Source organism: Choloepus didactylus, chromosome 15, assembly GCF_015220235.1.
Source record: "Choloepus didactylus isolate mChoDid1 chromosome 15, mChoDid1.pri, whole genome shotgun sequence".
Lineage (NCBI taxonomy): Eukaryota > Metazoa > Chordata > Mammalia > Pilosa > Megalonychidae > Choloepus > Choloepus didactylus.
The window spans coordinates 7,383,772-7,403,706 of NC_051321.1; the positions used below are offsets into that span (position 1 = coordinate 7,383,772).

At 42.0% G+C, this 19,935-nt stretch overlaps 2 protein-coding genes and 1 long non-coding RNA gene across 8 annotated transcripts in view; 1 reads left to right on the top strand and 2 right to left on the bottom strand.

Moving 5' to 3' along the window:
* The window catches only part of ADAM12 (ADAM metallopeptidase domain 12), a 353,203-nt gene extending 337,333 nt beyond the window's left edge, over positions 1–15,870 (top strand). For 2 of the 3 annotated variants that reach the window (XM_037805049.1, XM_037805050.1), the window contains 2 exons: positions 8,438–8,568; positions 11,119–15,870. In XM_037805049.1, the coding sequence (XP_037660977.1) occupies positions 8,438–8,568; positions 11,119–11,179 (192 nt within the window). In that variant the 3' untranslated portion in view covers positions 11,180–15,870. The remainder of the gene's footprint in view (positions 1–8,437; positions 8,569–11,118) is intronic. The other variant, XR_005211989.1, reaches the window with a different exon arrangement.
* Positions 9,787–18,391, bottom strand: LOC119510642. The gene is made up of 5 exons (XR_005211991.1): positions 18,045–18,391; positions 16,280–16,334; positions 12,516–12,663; positions 10,424–10,571; positions 9,787–10,175 (listed from the first exon to the last, which is right to left on the bottom strand). It is a non-coding gene; the product is annotated as an uncharacterized LOC119510642 (long non-coding RNA).
* Positions 18,392–19,653: 1,262 nt separating this feature from the next.
* FANK1 (fibronectin type III and ankyrin repeat domains 1) overlaps positions 19,654–19,935 on the bottom strand; it is a 122,585-nt gene continuing 122,303 nt past the window's right edge. For all 4 annotated transcript variants that reach the window (XM_037805055.1, XM_037805054.1, XM_037805056.1 and 1 more), the window contains one exon: positions 19,654–19,918. In XM_037805055.1, coding sequence (XP_037660983.1) covers positions 19,838–19,918 — 81 coding nt within the window. In that variant the 3' untranslated portion in view covers positions 19,654–19,837. The remainder of the gene's footprint in view (positions 19,919–19,935) is intronic.

Below are 19,935 nucleotides of genomic sequence, written 5' to 3' on the forward strand. Positions count from 1 at the left end.
TTATCTATAAATTGACAGAGTTACAGCTTGATGCAGTGCACTTTCCCTGACCTACCAACAGATGGCACTCCTGAGCCATCTCTTATCCTCAAACCAGTTCTCCCCAGCTTCATTTATACAGTGAGTGGGGGTCCAAACCATGTGGGTGTCCAATCAGTGCACCAATTTTCCATGTGCGATGGGAACTGCCAGCCCTGTGCATGGAGGTTGTGCCCTGTGCAGTTTGGAAGGGAAGAGGCTTTAAGACCCAATACTCTCAGCCATTCCTGGGGTTGTGGCTGTGATACGCTGGGGCTGCAGCAGGCGTCCACCCTTCAGCTCAGACTCCCTTCGGTCCCTACCTGCTGTGGACCCACAAGTCCCTGGGCTTGGTGTAGGGTCCCTGCCACTTCCATGCAGCTTCCCTCCCTCTTGGCTGTGCACCCCATGGGCTTCTGTGGAGGATGAGTTGTGCTGGCAAAAGCCAATTGAATCCTGAGTTCCCTTCTTGTCCATTTCTAATAGGGTATCCCTACAAGGCTGAGACCAGCTCACCACTAAATGTTGCAAAAATTACATCATTTTTTTGGCTGCTCTACTCTCTTGGAAGGTCCCATCCTTAGGCAGCTTTTATCTTGAAAAAAGTCCCTACCATGTCTCCCAGAAAGGGGGCCCACTCCTGGCAACTCCCAATGCAGGTGGCCATTTTATACAAAGCAAACTGTACATGAAAAATGGATGCCCAACTTTATGCTTTAATTTATTTTAATGTTATGATTAAAAATTCCAGCACTACAAAGGGTGTTCAGAAAACAATCATTCTTCTTAACCATTTCCAGGCCCTACTTCCAGAAGCAATTGTTACCAGCCCTTTGAAAATGCCATCTGGAATGCAGTGAAGTCTCAGTTCTACCTAGCTTTCTCTGCAGAGAGGGAGAGATGATGGAAATTTTGGAAATTTGAAAATTAAAAATTATGGAAATTTGCAACACTCAAAATTGCAGAGAAGAATACAATGAAACCCTATCTACCCATCACCTTGCTGTCACTCTGGTATCATCCTACATCCTTATTTTGAATACAAAGGGCAGCACACTGGGTACTTTTTCCCCTTCAGTTACTCCACACGCAGATCTACTTGACTCTGTTCTCTGGCTTCATAATATTTCCTTGTAGAGCCCTAATTTTCTTAACCTTTCCCCTACTAATGGCCTTATGGGATGTTTCCAACCATTTGCTGCTTCCAACAGGTATATTCTTGCACAGTTACTTCGTTTCCATGTGTCAGTAAGTTCCTAGAAGGACAACTGCTGGTGGTTCAAAGACAAATGCATTTGGAAGTGTGATAAATTGGGTAGGAATGCCTCTAAAGGAGTTGTCCCAGTTTCTATCCCCCATCCCCTAGGTAATGCAGTGTTCAGTGTTCAGAGATATTTCTTATCTTTGGCAATCTGATAGGTAAAAAATTCTCTCTCGTTGTAGTATTAATCAACACTTCTCTCCCTGTAAATGAAGTGAAGCAGCTCTTCATAGGTTTGGGATCCATTTGTTTTCCCTTTTTCATGAGTTGCATTTTCCTCTCTTTTGCCATTTTTTAATTGCCATGTTTAGAAAGGCTTGCCACCCAAAGATTATAAACATACTTTCCTATTTCTTATATTTTCATGATCATTGTATTTATTTTTCCACCTGTTCTTTTACAATATAAAATATAATAGGCATCTAACTTTTTTTTAGATGACCAGCTAGTAATCTTCAACACCATCTATTGTATTTGTGTACATCTTCAGTAGGCTCTGTTTTCTTCATTACATTGATCTGGCTTCCTCTCAACTCTTCCCCACCCTGAAAGAACCAGCTCAATGTTTTACATATGATATTCCATTTACAACCATTAAACCTGGGAAATGCTAACCACCCCTCTTTAAGTTAGAGACGATAATAGTACCTGTGTCATTGGACTTTGTGATAATAAATAAAAGAAAATAACATTATTAGCAAAGCACCCATCCTTAATAAGCATTTGACAAATGTTAGCTCTTATTAGTTTTTCAACTGTTTTTCTAATGTATTACATAGTGTGTTTATTTTTACTATTTCCTGCCATCTTTTTTCCTTAGGTTTATTTTGTTTTCTAATTTCTTAGATTAGATCCTTACTTAATTTTTTATTCATACTTTATTGTTTAAGTTTAGGAATTTTTCTCTCAACACTGTTTTATCCATGCTCACTGGTTCTAATTTGTAGTGTTTTCAGTATTTATATTTTTAAAATAGTGTATATTTTCTCCTTTGTTTTCCTCTTTGACCCAAAGATTGAAGTTATTTTTTTTAATTTTCAAAATATTCAAAATACAGAAGAGGAAAAAGAATATAAAATTCACTCACATTTATACAACCCAGAAATAACCATTCTTGTCTCTACATTTTTCTATGCATATGCATATTTAAATTTCAGATATATAACATGCATATATTCTTTCTAAAAATGGAAAATCAAACCATTACAGATAAAGTTACTATGAGCCTTTTCCAGATGCAATCACTGTCATAAGTTTGTGCTTATTTTTACAGACGCTTTCTAATATTTTTATATAAATATGTATCCAAGAACAATATATAGTATTTTGCATTTTCTTTCTACATAAAGGCTATCAAACTAGACTTAGCTTCACTCTATTTGCTCTTACTGCCAACTATGTTTTACTCTTATTTTTGTTTCTAGAAGTTCTCTTTGGTTCTTAATCAAATATGCTAGCTTCCCATTTATTTCTTTAAATATAGCAAGAAAATTTGTTTTGATAATTCCAAACTCTGAAGTGTTTGGGTGTATTTCTGCTGAAGTTCCTATTGCTCTCCCTCATGATTCGTTGCTTCTTTTTGTGCTTTTTCCAGAAAATCACCTGTGGTCTTTGAGGCCTGGGATGAAGGTGTGTTCCTCCAGAGATGATCTGTTTTGCCTTCACACAAGTACCCTAGGGCAGTACCAGTGTGGGACCACTTTACATGGCTTAGGACTTATTTACCACCCAGCTGGCTCCAAGTCCTCACAAGAGCAATTTATGGTCATGGGTTTAGTTTCTTACCTACGTCTGCCCAGCACTAGGGGAGCTCTCCTCTCAGTACCCTAGGAATAGGAGGAGGGATGCATTTACTTCTAGAACGTTCTTACCCTGAGAGTATAGTCCTTTGCAGAGCCAGGGGAGATGCCAGGAAGAGCATGTTCTCCCATTAAACTCATTTGAGCTGGTCCTGACCTTTGATTTAGGGTGTCATCCTCACCCCAAAAGGGTATCAAAGCCAAAACTCAGGTTTCCCCAATTTGGCAAATGCCTTCAACTTCAGCATAATATCTACCTCTCCAGGCTTCTTGCTTTCCCTTAGATTTTAGTCTGATAATATCTTACTGTTTTGTAGCTCTCTAATGCTTTTAAGAAAAACTTTTTTCCTTATGGGTATTGTTTTGTTTTGGGGTGAAACTTGCACACATAAAATTAACCATTTTTAACGTGTCCAATTCAGCGGCATTTAGTACTTTTAGTACTTTTTCAAGTTTATGCATCCACTACCTCCATCTAGTTCTAAAACATTTTTATCACCCCATAAGGAAACCCCTATACCCATTAAGCATTGCTTCCCATTACCTTTGCCCCAAAGAAAGCTTTTAAAATATATTTTATATTTTAGTGGTTTTAGAGAGAGAAGGTCAAGATAACCCAGCCTGCCATATGACTGGAAATGGAAAACCCACCCTCAACTTTGGTTAGTTCTATAACATCTATGCCATTATGGTTTATAACATTTACAGTTTGTTCTGAAACTATAATCCTCACAGTTTTGTTTTGTTTTGTTTTGTTTCAAGCTATAGATTTACTTTAAATGGATTCAAGCTTACTGACAATCTTTTTGCCACGTATTTGTTCCTCTCCTGATTAGCTGAAGTCCATTCTGTTGTAACTCTTTCAAGAAGGGATCTCGGGAAATATATTTCCCTGAATTTTTGCATGTCAAAAATATTTGGCTGTTGCTTTAATTCTCGAATGACAGTCTGGGTATAAAATTAATGAATCACCATTTCTTTGCCTGAGACTTTTATAAACCTGGTTCCTTTATCTCATCTGGAGAAGTCAGAAACTGGCCTAATTTTTTTCCCCTGTGGATGACTTGTTTTGGTCTGGATTCTCATATGATTCTCTGTTCTTGAAGCACAGTCACTTTAACTGGACATGTCTTAATACTGATGAGTCTGACTCATCCCCCAAGGCAAGCAGTATGTCTTTTCAATCTAGAGATTCAAGTCTTCTTGTATTTCAAGAAAAGTTTAAGATAAATCTGTTATTATTTTTCTATTCCGTTTGCTCAGCTCTCTTAAGTGATGTCGTTTATGTAAATATTATCTGGCCTTTGCTATCTTTATCTGTAGCCCTCAAACCCTTTTGAACTTTTCCCTCCTTTTGTTTTTCTCATCGCTCTCAAGCAGGAGCCCCATGGCCCTGTATGATTCATGCTGTCTTGGTCTTTGGTTTTTTTCATGGCTTTATTTTTTTCTTCCCCATTTCTGTTGAGCTTTGCCAGCTTCTTTTCATTTCCTTATGTATACACTTGTGCGGAGTGGGTTCTTGGTTTGCCTTTTATTTATCATGTTCCCTTCCTTTTTTTTTTTTTCAGTTTTTTTTTGTTTGTTTGTTTGCTGTGTCTAAATTCTTCTTTAGAGGAAGGGATTTCTTCCTGGCAAACCAGCTGCAGGACAATTGGGGGAAAGGCCAGGCCAGTGCTCAGGGCCAGCTCCAGCAGAAGGGGGGTCCAGCACCTCCAGCTCTCAGCGACGGCCCCGCCCAGCCCACGCTCGCACAGGCAGGTGGCCTGGCTGCCCTTCTTCAGCCTCGACACACCAGGTTGTCTGCTCACCCCCAACTCATGTTCCGATCAAGGGGTGGTCAAATGTTCCCATCCACTCTGCCGGGCTGGCCCCGGGGGGCATCCGTCTCCTGCCTTTTCCCCAGCCTGGCCCCAAGCACACTTTGCATCCCTGGCACATGCATTAGTTTGGGGTTATATGGTTTTTTCCTTGTTTTTCTCAAAGACGGCAAAGACGGCGTTTTCCTCTTGGTTTTGCATTTTCTTTATTGTTTGCAGGCAGTTTCAGAAAGGAGTCGTCAAGGACGTCTTAGAACCAGGAGTAAAGGTTTTCTTTGAAGAGAGCAGATATGTCTAGAACCATGCTTTTTCTGAATCAAGAATCAAAAGGAATTGGGGCATTTCCCTTGGAACCAGTTGCCCTTGGTTTGCTGTTTCTAAGTGTATATTCTTCATCAGCCCACAATATCCCTAGGAAATGGTGTTTCTGCAGTGTCGGACCCGTGTAAGCTCCTCCTGCATTTCAGTGACATCTCTGGCATTTTCCTCTGGTGACATCCAGTATTCCTGCTGAGATCTCCCTGGATAAGTAGAACTGTTTTCTCTTGCTTATCATGGGGAAGTTGATAAGAAATTTTTATGATGATAGTCAAGGCAAAGGGCTATATTTGGATTTAAAAATTATTTTCAAACCTCTAAAAAATTTGAAATATGTAGCTGTTGCTAGAATATGAACAAGAAATGGAGAAATGGGACAACCCTGAATATTTAATAATTAGATGTTTCTCCAAAATCTAGAAGATGAGAGAGGCAAGGAATGAGGGCTAAATTCCCCAGTTCCTTGTTTGAAACAACCAGTCTAAAGAGTCATTTACCAAATGTGAGAGAGCTTGGAGCAGTGCTTCAACTCCTTTCGGCTGGTTCTTGGCGACCAGGCTGGTCTTCTCTGGGAAAGCCAAGGTTCAGGTTTGAAAAGGCAGCAGGAAAGGGACGATACCTAAAAGCAAGCACAGTAATTCCACCCCTTCCTCCGAGGTTGAAGCATGTAGCAGCCGGTGCTTCAGGCATATGTTTTATGGGTTCCACAGCTCTGTGCCTGATGTCAGAGAAGTGAGGTTGCGTGCTCTTTGACCAACTCCACTGCCTCTGCGGCATTATGTGTACACTACCTCTTCTGCATTTCCTTCAAAAACCATATCTGAGCCTGGCAGGAGGAGACAGATGGGTGCCTGTGCTGAGTCCAGCGTTTGAAATTAGAACTTCCCATTGACATCTCAACTGCTGGGGCTTTTATCACCATGGTGAGCATATAATTGACCCTCTAAACCAGGACACTTTGGGGCAGGGTGGTAATTAATAATGAAAACAGGACCATAAGTATAAATTGGGAATGTCCCAGGGAAACCAGAATGAATGGCACACCTAATTATCTACCAAGTTCTCTCATAATAAATCCAAATACATTATGAATATATTATAACATATTTCTCATTTTTTCTCCAGCATTGCAATAAAAATATGACATTATCTTTATTAACGAGACTAGATACTTCGTGCTTAGCAGCAAAACTGGTATCATTTAGTCGTGAATTATACAGTCCCCAAAGCCTTTCAGTTTTATGGATGCATGCATTCATTTGTACCGCACACACTAATATTATGCTCCTAATTTGCTGCCATCTTACAGAAAATGAAGCTTGATTTATTGCCTTAGTTTATTACACAAAGTTTGTGGGTAGAGCAGTGGTGCTTTTAGATGGTAAAATCACTCCATCCGTGACAGAGGTAGGACGGCTGCAGCACCAGCTAACACCCACTGCCCTCTGTGTGCCGAGCTCTGTGCAGCGAGCCTTAGGGGCAGTCTTTCGTGTCATACAGCAACCAGCCATCCCCTCTCTACCAGTGCAGAAACTGCAACTCAAGGAAGTTGAAGTACTCGCCTCACAGAACTAATAAGTACAGAGCTAGGCTGAAAATACAAACAAAACAGCCTGACTTCTGTGTCTATGCTCATAGGCACACTATATGGTCTTTATTCTTAGTTAAGGAGTTTGCTCTATTTCATATTCTGAAGCCTGTCAATGTGTCCTTTAATGGGAACTGATGTGGAAACCTAATTTTTAAGCCATCTGTCCCTACTTGCCCACTGCTCCAGCTGGGTGTGGTTTCCCTACAGCTGTGCTTTACAAACTCTGGTGGTCGCTTTCTTTGCTCTACAAAGATAAGCTAAATGGTGACTGTATTGTTGCATTCTTTCAATTGAACTCCAGTTGCTAAGGAAATGCAATTTTAGTGGGATAAGAGCTGTGAGAAATTCAACTCAAGGGCCATAAAATCAGTTTGAGGGTTCCTGGATGGAGAAAATACTGGGTCTTATGAAAATAAATCAAATCATTTGCACAGTAGGATATATTGTTTCCCTTGAGGTCCTACTGCCATTTCTTGCAGAATTTCTGTGCATTTGTAAATGCTTCTGGGTTCCCAGGAACAGAGAGGAAGGGGTCTTGACCCCAGTATTCACCCTAGGCCCAAGAAAAGAGGCGTACCCCACACGTGCTGACTTCTCAGTCCAGCTCCAGGAACCCTCCCGCCATGGGTAGCTGATGGGCTGTGTGAAAATAAGTGGCAGGTGTAGTTTTTGTTCTCTGTCTCATATTTCCATTAAGAATTTTTAAATGTATGGCATGAAGGGGCTTGGATGATACTATTACTTGTGATTATTTCTGTACCAGGAGCTTATTTAATCCTCTGAACCACTCCAGGACACAGGCAATGTTTTCCCCTCCTTATAGAGGGAGAAACTGAGGTTCTGAGAGGTCAGGTGACTTGCAGAAGTCTTCGGAAAAACCCGGAGTAGAATATCCCCCAAGTTCACGTTCTGGCTGCCCTCTCTGGCTACCTCCTCAAACAGCCTCTGCTCAACAGGATTTCTCCCCATTAGCTTCCCTAGAGAGCACTACTTGCCCCTCCGACCCCGGGGCCTTGGTTTCCCCTCTGGGCACCATTTTTTAGGTGACTCTGTGATTCCTTGAATTGTTAGAAGATATTTGGGTAGAAGAATTCTAGTGTATTTCATTGAGCCGTCAGAATATTGACCCTACCCCCTCAGGGAGCCAGGACATTCTGCTAATCACTTGATTTAGGGCGTTGCAGTTGAACAAATTGTGTTACACTGGTTCCAGCAAAATTGAAGAAGTGAATGTGATGTTAGAAAGAGATTCTCACCGACTTCTCACTTCAGGCCATTAAAATGGAAAGGAAGCATAAAGGCACACGAAAGCCTGCTCACCAGGGGAGCACTGGCAGTGAGACACCAAGGTGAACCATACGCGAAAGGTCCAGGAACAGCACGGGATCGGAGTGTGGGTAACACATGTTAGAGAAAATTTTGGCAAGAAGTTAGCAACCACTCCCTACCGACCCCTTTGTATGGTGAGAAGATTTGTTTCAGGAAGCTTACTCAGGAAATAAAATCTGTGCTGCAACTCGCCATTCTCCAGAGCACGCTCTTTGGGGGCCTCTGAAGAGCGGCTCCTGAGGTCAAGGCCTCCTTGCAGTTCTCAGAGTTGAGTGACCGTGCATCGCCTTGTGGTTTATCGCAGGGAACTCACAAGCCAAATCCTCCTCAGAAGCCTCTGCCAGCAGACCCTTTGAGCAAGACTACGCGGCTCACCAGCACCTCCGGGAGAAGCCTGGGACGGCACGAGTCCGGACTCTGCCTGGCACCCATCAGGTCAGTGTTTCTCCCCAAACAGCAGAGGGACAGCTGAGCCAATCCTCCCTCTTCAAACCCTGCCAGAACATGGGTGGTGGTCCTTCCCTTGCTTCTTGCACTGCCTCCCCACCCCCACCTCCCAAACCTGGCAACTGGGAAGAGCATAAGCTGGGTGCCCAGGCCCATCTAACAGGAAGCACTCACAGGTGTCTCCATGGAGCGCCATACTATGCCCAAATGGACCTGAGAGAACAGATCATGAAGGAGAGCTGGACTGGGCATCTGGGGAAGCTCGGTGATGTGGGCCTGGCCATGTCCCCCGAAGGACAGGAAGTAAAGCTACCAAGTGGTGTGATGGCAGGAAGGCAGGACACCCACCTCCAGGAATCTTGCTTAGATCCTAACATTCTGGCCTCTCACTGGGATCCTGGGAAACAAGGTGGGGGTAGAAAGTCAGAGCTGAAACAAGAGGCATTCCAGGAGCGAGGCTGCCAGGCAGTGGGAAACCCAGGTAACGGTGCTTCTCTCCACAACTGACAAGAAGAACTGCCTTCAAAGATGGTCCTCCTGCCATGGCCACCTCGTGCACTTTCCCTCAGAGGCCGAGGAAGGAGTGGCCCTGTTTCCTAACTTAGGCAGGGGGGTTAACCCACAGGTGGGCTCCAGCTGGCCCCCACTGGTGTGTGTGAGCCATGATATGTGCAGGAAATTTGCAAGCCAGTTGGTAAACCCCAGCATTTACTAAAAATTAAATTACATAAACATATAATTATATTAAAAACAAAGGTACTTAGTTTGCCAAGCTGCTATGACAAATACCACACAATGGGTTGGCTTAAACAGCAGGAATTTACTGGCTCATGATTTTGAGGCTAGAGGAAGTCCAAAATCAAGATATTGTCAAGGCTGTGATTGTTCCTAGAGCCTGTAGTGCTCTGGTGCTGGTGGCCGACAATCCTTGGGGTCCTTGGCTCCCCTCTCTGCTTCCGTCACATGGCAATGCCCTCTCCTTTCTGGCTGCTGTGACTTCCTGGTTCTTTTTATAAGACCTCCAGTCACCTGGGTTAAGAACCACCCTGCTTCAGTTGGCCACACCTTCACTAAAAATAACATCTTCAAAAGATCCCTATTTACAATGGGGTCACACTCGCAGGAAACAAGAACAGTTGTTTGCCGGATGCATAATTCAACCTACCACAGCAAACCACAGTAATAAATACTCAAAACTCATCGCTTGGCTTTTACAACACTTTACTCTTATCTCTGCTCTGGTGGCTCCAGGTGGCTGTCGCACTTGTGTGTACAGACAATATATAATGGTGGTGGCTGCACCCCCTCCCGGCTCTGCGTTCTGTGACCTCTGGGATACAGTGGGAGTATTTACCCCAATGAAATAAGCTAATCCCCACCCCAGTGGGTTGTTAAACATTCACCTGCATGTACATAGGTTCAATCCTCGGCCAAAGCATTCTCCTGGCTTGCATATCCCTTGGCAGGAAGCTTGCTTTATGAGCTCCCAAGACCCAAAGGCACTGTGTTGGCAAGGCCTGGTGTCATTAATTCCAAATCCCAGAAGACGGCACTCTTCAGTGATCTCATTACAGCTCTTGAGAAGAATGTTTTTTCTGTGAAAGAGATAGCAGCCTAATAAACTGATCTCAGAGATAACACTGGTCAGAGGGTCAGGGCAATGGTTTAATTCCCAACTGCATAAATAGAGAAAAATTGCAGAATATCTTAATTATTTCATTGTGGTTTATATGTTGACCTTCAAGTTATTTTTCTTGTTTTGTCTGAAGAAAAAACACTACATGGACATGATGAGGGAAGAGAGTTTTTTTAATGCCCGCAAGCAATGGCCTGCCTGTCTTACCTCTGCCAGTTGCTGACCCCAGCACCGGCGATCGGGGTCTTGCCCTGCTCAGGAGAAGAATGCTCCACACATTCAGTTTTGAGGGTTCTGGCTGCTCAGCTTTGATCCCCATTCTTTGGAGCTGCTGTGCTGACCAGGACGGTAGCCCCTAGGAACACAGTGGTGGTAAAAATTGAGATGTGCCATAAGTGTAAACACACACTGGATTGCAAAGACTTAGTACCAAAAAAAAAAGTAAACTATCTCAGAAAGTTTATGATTACATATTGAAATGATAATACTTTGGATCTATCACATTTGATGAAGTTTATTATTAAATCAATTTCACCTGTTTCTTTTAACTTTTTTTACATGGCTACTAGAAGGCTCACATTTTTCTATTGGACAGCCCTGCTCTGGAGCAAGCCTGTGGCTGGGAGGTGGCGCTTCTGAAGGACGCCTTTAGTGACAGCATATGGTAAACTGCCAAAATCTTGCAGCACTGAGCAAATGGTCCCTTCTGGGATTTACACTAGAGGGGGACCTGGCTGCATCTCTGCCAAAAGCCAGAGCTTTTCCAGCCCCCAGCTGACCCACGGAGCCCATCAGATGAGCAGGAGAAGACATCTCTAACTGGCTTCTAGGCTCATAGAAGTCACTTTCCAGGCCTCTAATTCCAATTTTCTTTTCTTCTCTCTTGGTTGTTCCTGATACAGACCAGCTCCTAAATATCCACATCAAGTGCCCAGACCAACCCACACCACCTATATTAAGTGAGAAGCAAGCCGACACCTTTTTTCAACAGTGAAGACAGAAGTTTGCACTATCTTTCAACTGTAGTTGGAGGTTTTTTGTTTTTTATTCTATCAACTTTTAGAATTTTTAATGTTTAAAACACCGTTATTTTAAGAACTTTGAGCTACTGCCGTCGGTGCTGTGCTATGCTATGGTGCTCTGTATACTTGCTCAGGTACTTGTAAATTATTAATTTATGCAGAATGTTTATTACAGTGCAGTGCGCTGTGGTAGGCATTTTTACCATCACTGAGTTTTCCGTGGAAGGAAGGCTTGTTGTGCTCTTAGTATTTTAGTGAACTTGAAATACCCTATGTTATGGGATTCTGGACAGGATGCTTAGTTTCTGATCGAGTCTTTATTGGAGAGCTGATGCTACCAGTTTATACTACCCAGGGCTGTTGGTTATGGTACCTGGCCCAGCTTGAAAGACCCAGGTGGGGCCTTGAATGATTCTGTGGAATCCCTGACCTTGGGCAAGGGCTGGGGGCTCCAGGGCTGGGTTGTCTTTTGGCTTTCAGGGAGGCCCCAGGGCCCCTTCGTATCTGAGGGGTAAGCCCACAAGAGGTTGCAGCTTGAAGGTCTGGTACAGCAGGAAAGGGTGTGGTTTCTGACCAGACAGCTTTGGACAGAAACTGGGCTAGAGTCAGGAACTTCGAGGTGTAGCCATCCCAGGACAAAAACTGGAACACAGAGGCCAGGCAGAAGAGCTCGAGCTGACCAGCCACAAGCCAGGAAGAGATTTGTGGCATTGCTTGAGGTTTTAATCTATAGAAACACCAAGAACTTCTGTTTCTGGCTACCCTTTATTGTGCTGGCATCAACACATTATTTAAATTGGGAAAGGTGGTGTTTCTACAAGAAAACTACTGCCCAGGCACTGCAAGCCTCTCCCTGGACTGTTTGGAGCTAAGCAAATTATCACATTGTCTTCTCAACCGTAATACAATGATCCTGTGCTCAGACAGACAGATGAGGCTTTCCATGGGACCATAACAGTTTTCAGATGTGAACCAGTAACCAGATCTAGTCAATCAATTCAGTAGATAAAACTCTCCTTTTACTGCAAGGTTCAACTTATTCAAAATTAGGCAGAATCCCTATGCTCACAAAAACTACAACTCAGTGGAATGCTATGTTCATTGGTACAGACTATCTGCTATCCTTATTGGTAGATATTAGACAAAGAACCATCAGTTACTACTAAGTTCTCTTTGGGGCATCTTATTTTCCCAGTTTAGCTGCAGGAATCTTTTTTTTTTTTTTTAAGGTTTTTGCACAGAGCCTGAAATCTATTTTTTAAACACTTGCAACCTACCTGTTGAGCATCACAGAATGTGATAAGGAGATCCATTTCTTAATTCTAAATATTCATGAAATGCAGGCTTGGGCAGCAGCCCCTTCAACCTTTTACTCTTCAAATGTCTGACTGGGGAGCCATTTGCACATGGAGATCTTTCAGAAGCCTGTAATAAATGACATGGAAAATACAGAAATACTTAGACAAGGTAAAATACCATTTTCCCTTTCCCTATGTTCTAGCGGGGTCATGTGTGACTAGTTTTCACATTAGAAAGCAATTGAAAATAGTTCCATAATGCACTCTGAGTGTTTTATGATAAAGACTTCTTTTGGGGTCATTTCAATGGTTTTCTATGCCTTGGAGCAGAAAGAAAAAATGCACTGAGAATCCTGGTTTTCCTTCCAGAAAACAAAACAGTATTTAACTTCCTCAAGTTCCCCACTGTATCCAGGCAACATAGTATTCACAACCACAGATAAACTAAATAAATCGGCATCACACACAGACACACACACACACACACACAAACAGAAGGGAACTCAACTCTACTATGTTCCAACCCTTACAGCATGCATCTGTTTATTATACAATTGTTAAGTCTTAAAAAATGTAAAGCCCTATTAGAAATGATTATTGCTGACGAGATACGTATAGAATCACTGTGACTGATGTGACATTTGGTGACTGTATGAAGGCCAAAGCAGATGTCATGGAAAAGTTTAAGGGCTTTTTCTGGGCATTGTCCTTACAGATGCTCAAATCCTTAGATCTGGCATTTTAGCCCCACGGCCTAGTGCCCGTAAAAGGATGTGAACTGACCTTCTTTATCCTTCCTTAGCTATAATTCCTGTGCTTCTATTTCAAAACTCTAGACGGATGTTAAAGGAAGTCAATGCTGTGATCTTAAACCAGACCATCAGGGACCACTTAGGGGCTGTGACCGAGGACATGTTATCTCCGCGGTCCTGATTACTTCTATTGAGCCATGCAGTTTCTTTCTGGATAAGAACATACTGAAATCTAATGTTCCCTTACAGAGATAATATTAAAGGAGTAATACTTCCAAGATGCAATATTTATCAAATGAAGCATATTTCGCAAGAGTTTTGTTTTAATATAACTTAGGAAAGGAACCGATTACCAGGTCTTTTGGGGGTGAGGGTTACTCCTCCCCTTTTATATCCTCACACAGATGGAAGCAAAAATCACCAAAATCAACAGTTGTATTTCCATGGCAAGCTGACTATTCTTTAGTATATATTTGTTTAATGTTATGGGCGTGACTACTAGAGTTGACCTGAGATGTAGAGGGCCACCACTGGGTAAGAGTCAGCCCTGGGGTGAGTTCCTTTTCTCCCTACTTCAGATCATAGTTGGAGGTCCAAGGACTCCCCCCCCCTTCACCGGGATGTATGTGGCTAATCTTCTAGGCCTTCCTTTGAAAAGTATATCTCCCAACAGTGTCTGTTTTCCCAACACACGAAATCACATGTGTAGCAACCAAGAGAAACAATGCATAACATTTTCCATTGTCAAAATATGTATAGGGAGGCTACACTCCCCAGTGAGAATTTTTTCAGCTTCCCCATGAGGGGTGACATCACAGAAACCACAAAAGCAACAAATTAAAACTACATGAGAAGAAACACCCCTGGCTAGTCTGGGGGTGGGGAGGTGTCATTTTTATGCCTTCTTAACTTTACTAGGAATTCTCAGGCTGAAACTGTAGGCCATTGTTCTCTGGCAAATCAATACAACACATCGAAAAGAAAAACTGCTAAAACTCTGATCTGTGCCAGAATATTCTTAGGAGCCTGTGATCCCCATTGGTGCTAAAAAGAGCCTGGTGCTGAGCAAAATCGAATACCTGAGCGTTTTTGTGCCACTTCTCCACGGACGTTTTCCAAGCACTCTGAGCCACTGAGACCCTTGCTGACAACCCAAAGAAGAAAATGCCTGGGCAGCCAGACTGGATCTTTCTCATGTAACCTGACCTCTTGCTGGCTTTCCTCACGGGGCTCATTTCATCTAAAAACTTTTGCTATAGTGAGCTCCTCCAGTTGCTAGGGGAGCAGGAAGCCCAGAACAGACTCTGGCTGCTCGTCATCTCCCAGGAGGTCGTGCCTCACTGCAAGTGACACTGATTAACATCGCACCAACCCTCCCAGAGGCCTGCTGCCACCCATGCCCACCCCAGAGCAGAGGACCCCTGGCTGGCAGGGAAAGGGCTTTCCCATCTTTCTCCTCCCCACCAGCACAGAGGCCACCCCTTGTTGGAAGCCAGCGTGAGGCTGTCACGGCCACCCCCAAGGACTCATCAGCAGGCCCACAAACACGTTTGCACACAAGAAGCCAGGGGCTACTGAATCCCAGGCCAAACCCAGGGCTGACGCTTCTCCAGTCTCTGACAATCGAACCCCTGTTTTGGGACTGCTCCAGCTTAGCCTGAGAGGTGCCTGTGGCCTCATGGGGTGGCCTCTGCAACAGCCACCATGAAATGCCCAAAGCCCAACCTTCTCCGGCAATGCTTTAATTGCCACTGGCTTGAAGACAGGACAGACCTCCTGCCTAATGACTGCTTCTAACTAAAAGGGAGCTGGGCACAGAAGATTCCTCATGACTCACTCTAAAATTCCCATCAATGTCTACTTTTTTTTTTTTTCCTATAATGAACATTTATTTCTCTGAAAATCTGGCAGGAAAAAAAAAAGGTTAATTTAAAATAGTTAAAAGAAAAAGGTAAAAAGGGCAAAAAAAATAGGACCAAACAGGCAGGCCCTCTTGCTTTTTTGTTTGTTTGTTCTAACAGTCTTATTCACACACTATACAATTCATGCAAAGTGTATAATCAGTAGTTCTCAGTATAATCATCACAAGCAATGTGGGAACATTAACATCTATTTCTTTTAAACCTATTTGAAAATCCTATTAATAGTGATACAGGTAATGCTCTAAGAAAGATTTGTAAGCTAACTGCTGAAACCATTTCTGTGCCATGATGATGCTTCCAGAAGCCATTCACCTACATATGAATGTGCTGTTTCCCTGCCCCTTCATAAAGAAAACTCTCCCTTTATTTCTGGGACAGCAATGTATCTTATTGTCCAGCCATTTAAGAGCTTGTTTCATATAGGAAAAGCTAGAAAAAAAACTCTGCATATAAAATGGTTGCAGTATTCAATAATGGATAGTGGTAGCCACAAGATCTGACTTCGAAAGTAATTTTCAGTTTAAGGTGATTTGGCTCTTCCAGGTTGAATACCCTGTAACCCTTCCTGATTATTTTCCACATCATTTTCAAAAAAAAAAAAAAAAAGTTCTATGTTCCCTGTGAGTCTCCTTCTCTAAAAAAAAGTTTAGCTCCCAATTTGCCATTTTGAATCTAGACAGAAGAATGAATGTCATGTGATCATTTTAACTTTACAAACAGGTAAATGACATCTATGTAGACAGCCTAGAAACGGGTACTTTACGCAGGGCAAGGAGAGGGAAAAAATTTTTTTAATTAGAAAGACAAATCCCCTGAGATTCCAGGGTTATACAACTAGTGATGGAGCGCATTGTTCTCTGGGACGTTCTATTAGGTCCAAGTCGTAGACTGGAGGAAAGGTCTGTTGTTGGAATGTGTGTAGCAACCATTAAGTATGACTCTTTCAAACTTGGCTTCAGGCTATTCAGCACAGTACAGATTAAACTTACAGATACATAAACCAGCACATTAATTTTTAGAGTTGCATCCATTTATAACGCTTTGGTTTGCTATTTTTTTTTTCACATACCTTTTATGTTACAGCCTCTTTTGTACATGTTTCTTATATTGGAGTTCTACACAACCTGGAAGAGTCATTGTTGAGAATATTATAGCCAATAAATGTTATACAGGTCAATGTAAAGACTTGTCTTACTCATTACTGAGAATGCTATAAAAAAAAAAAAACTCTTGTAAAAATGTATCTATATTCTCCTTCATTTGTATATATAAAGAAGTTTTGGAAAGATGCGTAAGAAACTAAGAATGGTTAGTTGAGGGGGGGGTGGTGCAGAGGCTATGTGCTGTCCACCCACAAGAACAAGGTGGATGAGGGGCCCAGGGGGGAAAGAGATGCCTTTTCACACAAGCGAGGGAGAAACTGCACACTTTTCTGAATAATATGAATGTTTAACAAATCCAAAAAATTAAATCACCAACTCACTCTATTTCCATAGGAGAGAAATTTAACAAGGAGAGGTAGAGACATTAATATCAGATAAGATGAAGTTAAATAAAGAAGAGAACTAATCATCTGAAAACCCAAGGGTGATGCATATCTATGTACAAAAGAAAAATAGTATCCGACCCTCATCAGGAAATACAAAGAAAAACAGAAGTATAAAATGGTAACAACGAGTTACTATGACAGAGCAAGTAGACAAAAAAGCACATGGAAGACCTCGTAATATAGTTAATAAGGTAGCTCAAATTGGTTTATAGCAAACATGGGAGACTCCAAATACACAAAATACACCTGGTTTCTCACCACCTTTGAGGGGAAAAAGATATGTTTTATATATTAAGCCACAAAGTAAACCTTCGATTCCAAATGGTACAAACTCTCAGATTACCTACCATGTACTGAAACTAGAAAAACAACCCTATGCCCTTGAAATGCAATGAAGTGCAGATTATCTAGAAAATGGCCAATGAAAACATTTCTTATCGCTCCCTACGGCAGTGTTTCCTACACTTGCTGACTTTTAAGAATCCACCTGGGGCTCCTGGTTACAGGACCTTGCTCGGCATCCTCCCCGAAAGATTCCAATTCAGAGGGTTGAGATGAGGCCTCAAGATTTGTATCTAACAAGTACCCCCAATGACGCTTTTCTTCAGGAAAGTTTAGGAAACTTCCTATGGGAATACATCTAAAGCAGGACAGAGGGGAAAGTTCATACCCCTAAATACACATATTAACAAACAAAAAAGAATGAAAATACATGAATTTAACATCCAACATAAACAGTTGTAAAAGGAGTGACAAGTAAACCTAAGGAAAATAGAAGGAATGCTCTGATTTTGTTTCTATAAAGAAACAAGTAGAAGTTAATTAGAAAAAAAATTAGAATAAAACCATGAGCTGCTTCTTTGGAAAAATTAAAACATTGGCTAAACCACCATCTAATCTAGTTAAGGGAAAAGATGATAAAAAGCAAATACACATAGCACATAAGCATTTGGATTCCAGCAGTCCACCATAATCCGAAAAGATTATCTCAGGAATCTAAGGGTGCTTCAATATTGAGAAATCTAATAATCCAAGTCATCGCGTTGGCAGATTAAAGGTAAATGCCACCTTATAATTACCATAGACGCTAAAAAGACATTTGATAAAATTCAATATCCATTCCTGATTTTTTTTTTAAATTGGAATAACATGAGAATAGAAGCCACAGGATTTAAGAGATGCTAATTTTGTCTGTGGAAAATTGTCATTTCAGGTTCAGTTATACTGTAGTAACAAACCACCATTAAATTTCAGGGATGTATAACATAAAAGATTTTTTTCTCACCCACATTCCAGGCCCACATGAGTTGGCTTTGGGTCTTCTCTTTTGGACCTGCACTACAGCGCAGCCTCCACGGGGGTCACAGCTGGTCTTGTGGCAGCAGGGAGAGAGATGTGGAGATTCTTAAGAACTGTAGGTTAGACGTATGTTTTATATATATATGTTACAAGAACAAAAATTTTTAAAAAAAAGCCATAGGACTGTACACACAGTGAGCCCTTTAATAGACAATAGTTAATAGTACAATTATAAAAATGTTCTTTCATGAATTGTAACAAATATACCACACTAGTGCAATAGGGTGGTACATGGAAACTCTCATTTAGACATGATTGTTCTGTAACCCTACAAATTCTCTAATTGAAAAAAAAACCTGAGCAGGGACTGGCATCTGTCCCTCATTTCATTGGCCATGGCCGTGGCCATCACATGACCTGGGCTTCAGTCAGGAGGGTGGGGAGGGGCTGTCCCCAGGAGGGGCACCAAGCTCGGTGTCCACAGGATGTGCACCTGCCCACAGCGGAGGCTAATAAACACAGCCTACGACAGAAATTACGGTAAATGGCAACATGAAAATGAGGGCTTTGGAAAGTTGTGACCATGCTCTGATATTACTTAGAGATTTTTTTAAAAATCTAATTTAGCAAATTTAAGGTAACGTGCAAAAAATAAAACCCTTACAAAATATCTAAAGACAGAACTACATATGGCCCACAGATCCAATTCCTAAGGTAGATATTCTATATAACTACATGGAATAAAATTAAGGATTATCAACATCAATAAAATTGATTCATGTGCTTTTTCTCTCTACCCCTCCCCAAAAGCTCTGCCAGCCTAAATTACCTTTTAATTGGTCTTTTACTCCCCACAGACCTTTGTAGCCCGTCTTCTCATGGGGCCAGAGGTAACTGTGGGCTGCTAGTTAATTTCTGTGCTGAGTTAAGGATTTTTGCTGAGTGAGAGCCCCACCACATTTGTGTCTTTAAGCTCCCAACCATCAGACCTGGTTGCAGTTAATTCCTACTTGTCTACAAAGTACATGATCAGCATCAAAAACCTCTCTTCTCTAAAGACTAAATTTAATATACGACTCTTTGGCAAAGCCATCAACATGCCAGCAGGCTGGGTCTTTCCTTGTCAGGATATAAGTATATGCAAACACATTCTCAGACAGGTCTGCTCTAAAAAGTCTGACCCTCAACCAGACACCTCTAATAGAGCAGAATCAGAGTCCTGAAATATGTATTTTGCGCTTTAATGTGAGGCCAGCAGCTGAGGAGGAAAATTTTCACGTGGCCTCCTGGGCTTTGAGGAGCGGCCCTGCTCCAGGAGGAACACCAGCCTGACGACACAGCACGGAAGGCCTGCAGGAAAGAGGGGAGGACAAAATTGAAAACATATGAAGGGAAGAATTCCACCAATGGTCCTGGAGAGGCTCAGAGGACAGCTTGGGGGCCGGGAGTGGGAGTGGGCGACTCATATGTTTGCGCAGCTCCGGTACATAAATATTTTGTTTCATGTCTAACTCAGAAAGGCACAAGTGCAAGAAAACATCCCCGTTCTTCAGACACCCAGTGACGATACACACACACAACACACACACGCAAGCTTAGGTAAAAACATGTATTTCAAAGTGGAAACAGTCATATGTTACAAAAAATAGTCACTATGAATCTTCAACTAAATAAATAATCCAATGTAGAACCCTCCAAGATGCAGAATTTCATAGTTCTAGTTCAGTAGTTTTGTTTTGCTTTGTTTTACTCGGATTCTGTAGATAAATGGTGCTTTGATCAGCAGGCAGGAGACTTCTTCAGCATTTGCTTCTTTAGCATTTGCTGCTTCTTCCTTTCTTCTAATAAGGAGACTACATTCTAGACAAAGAAAACAA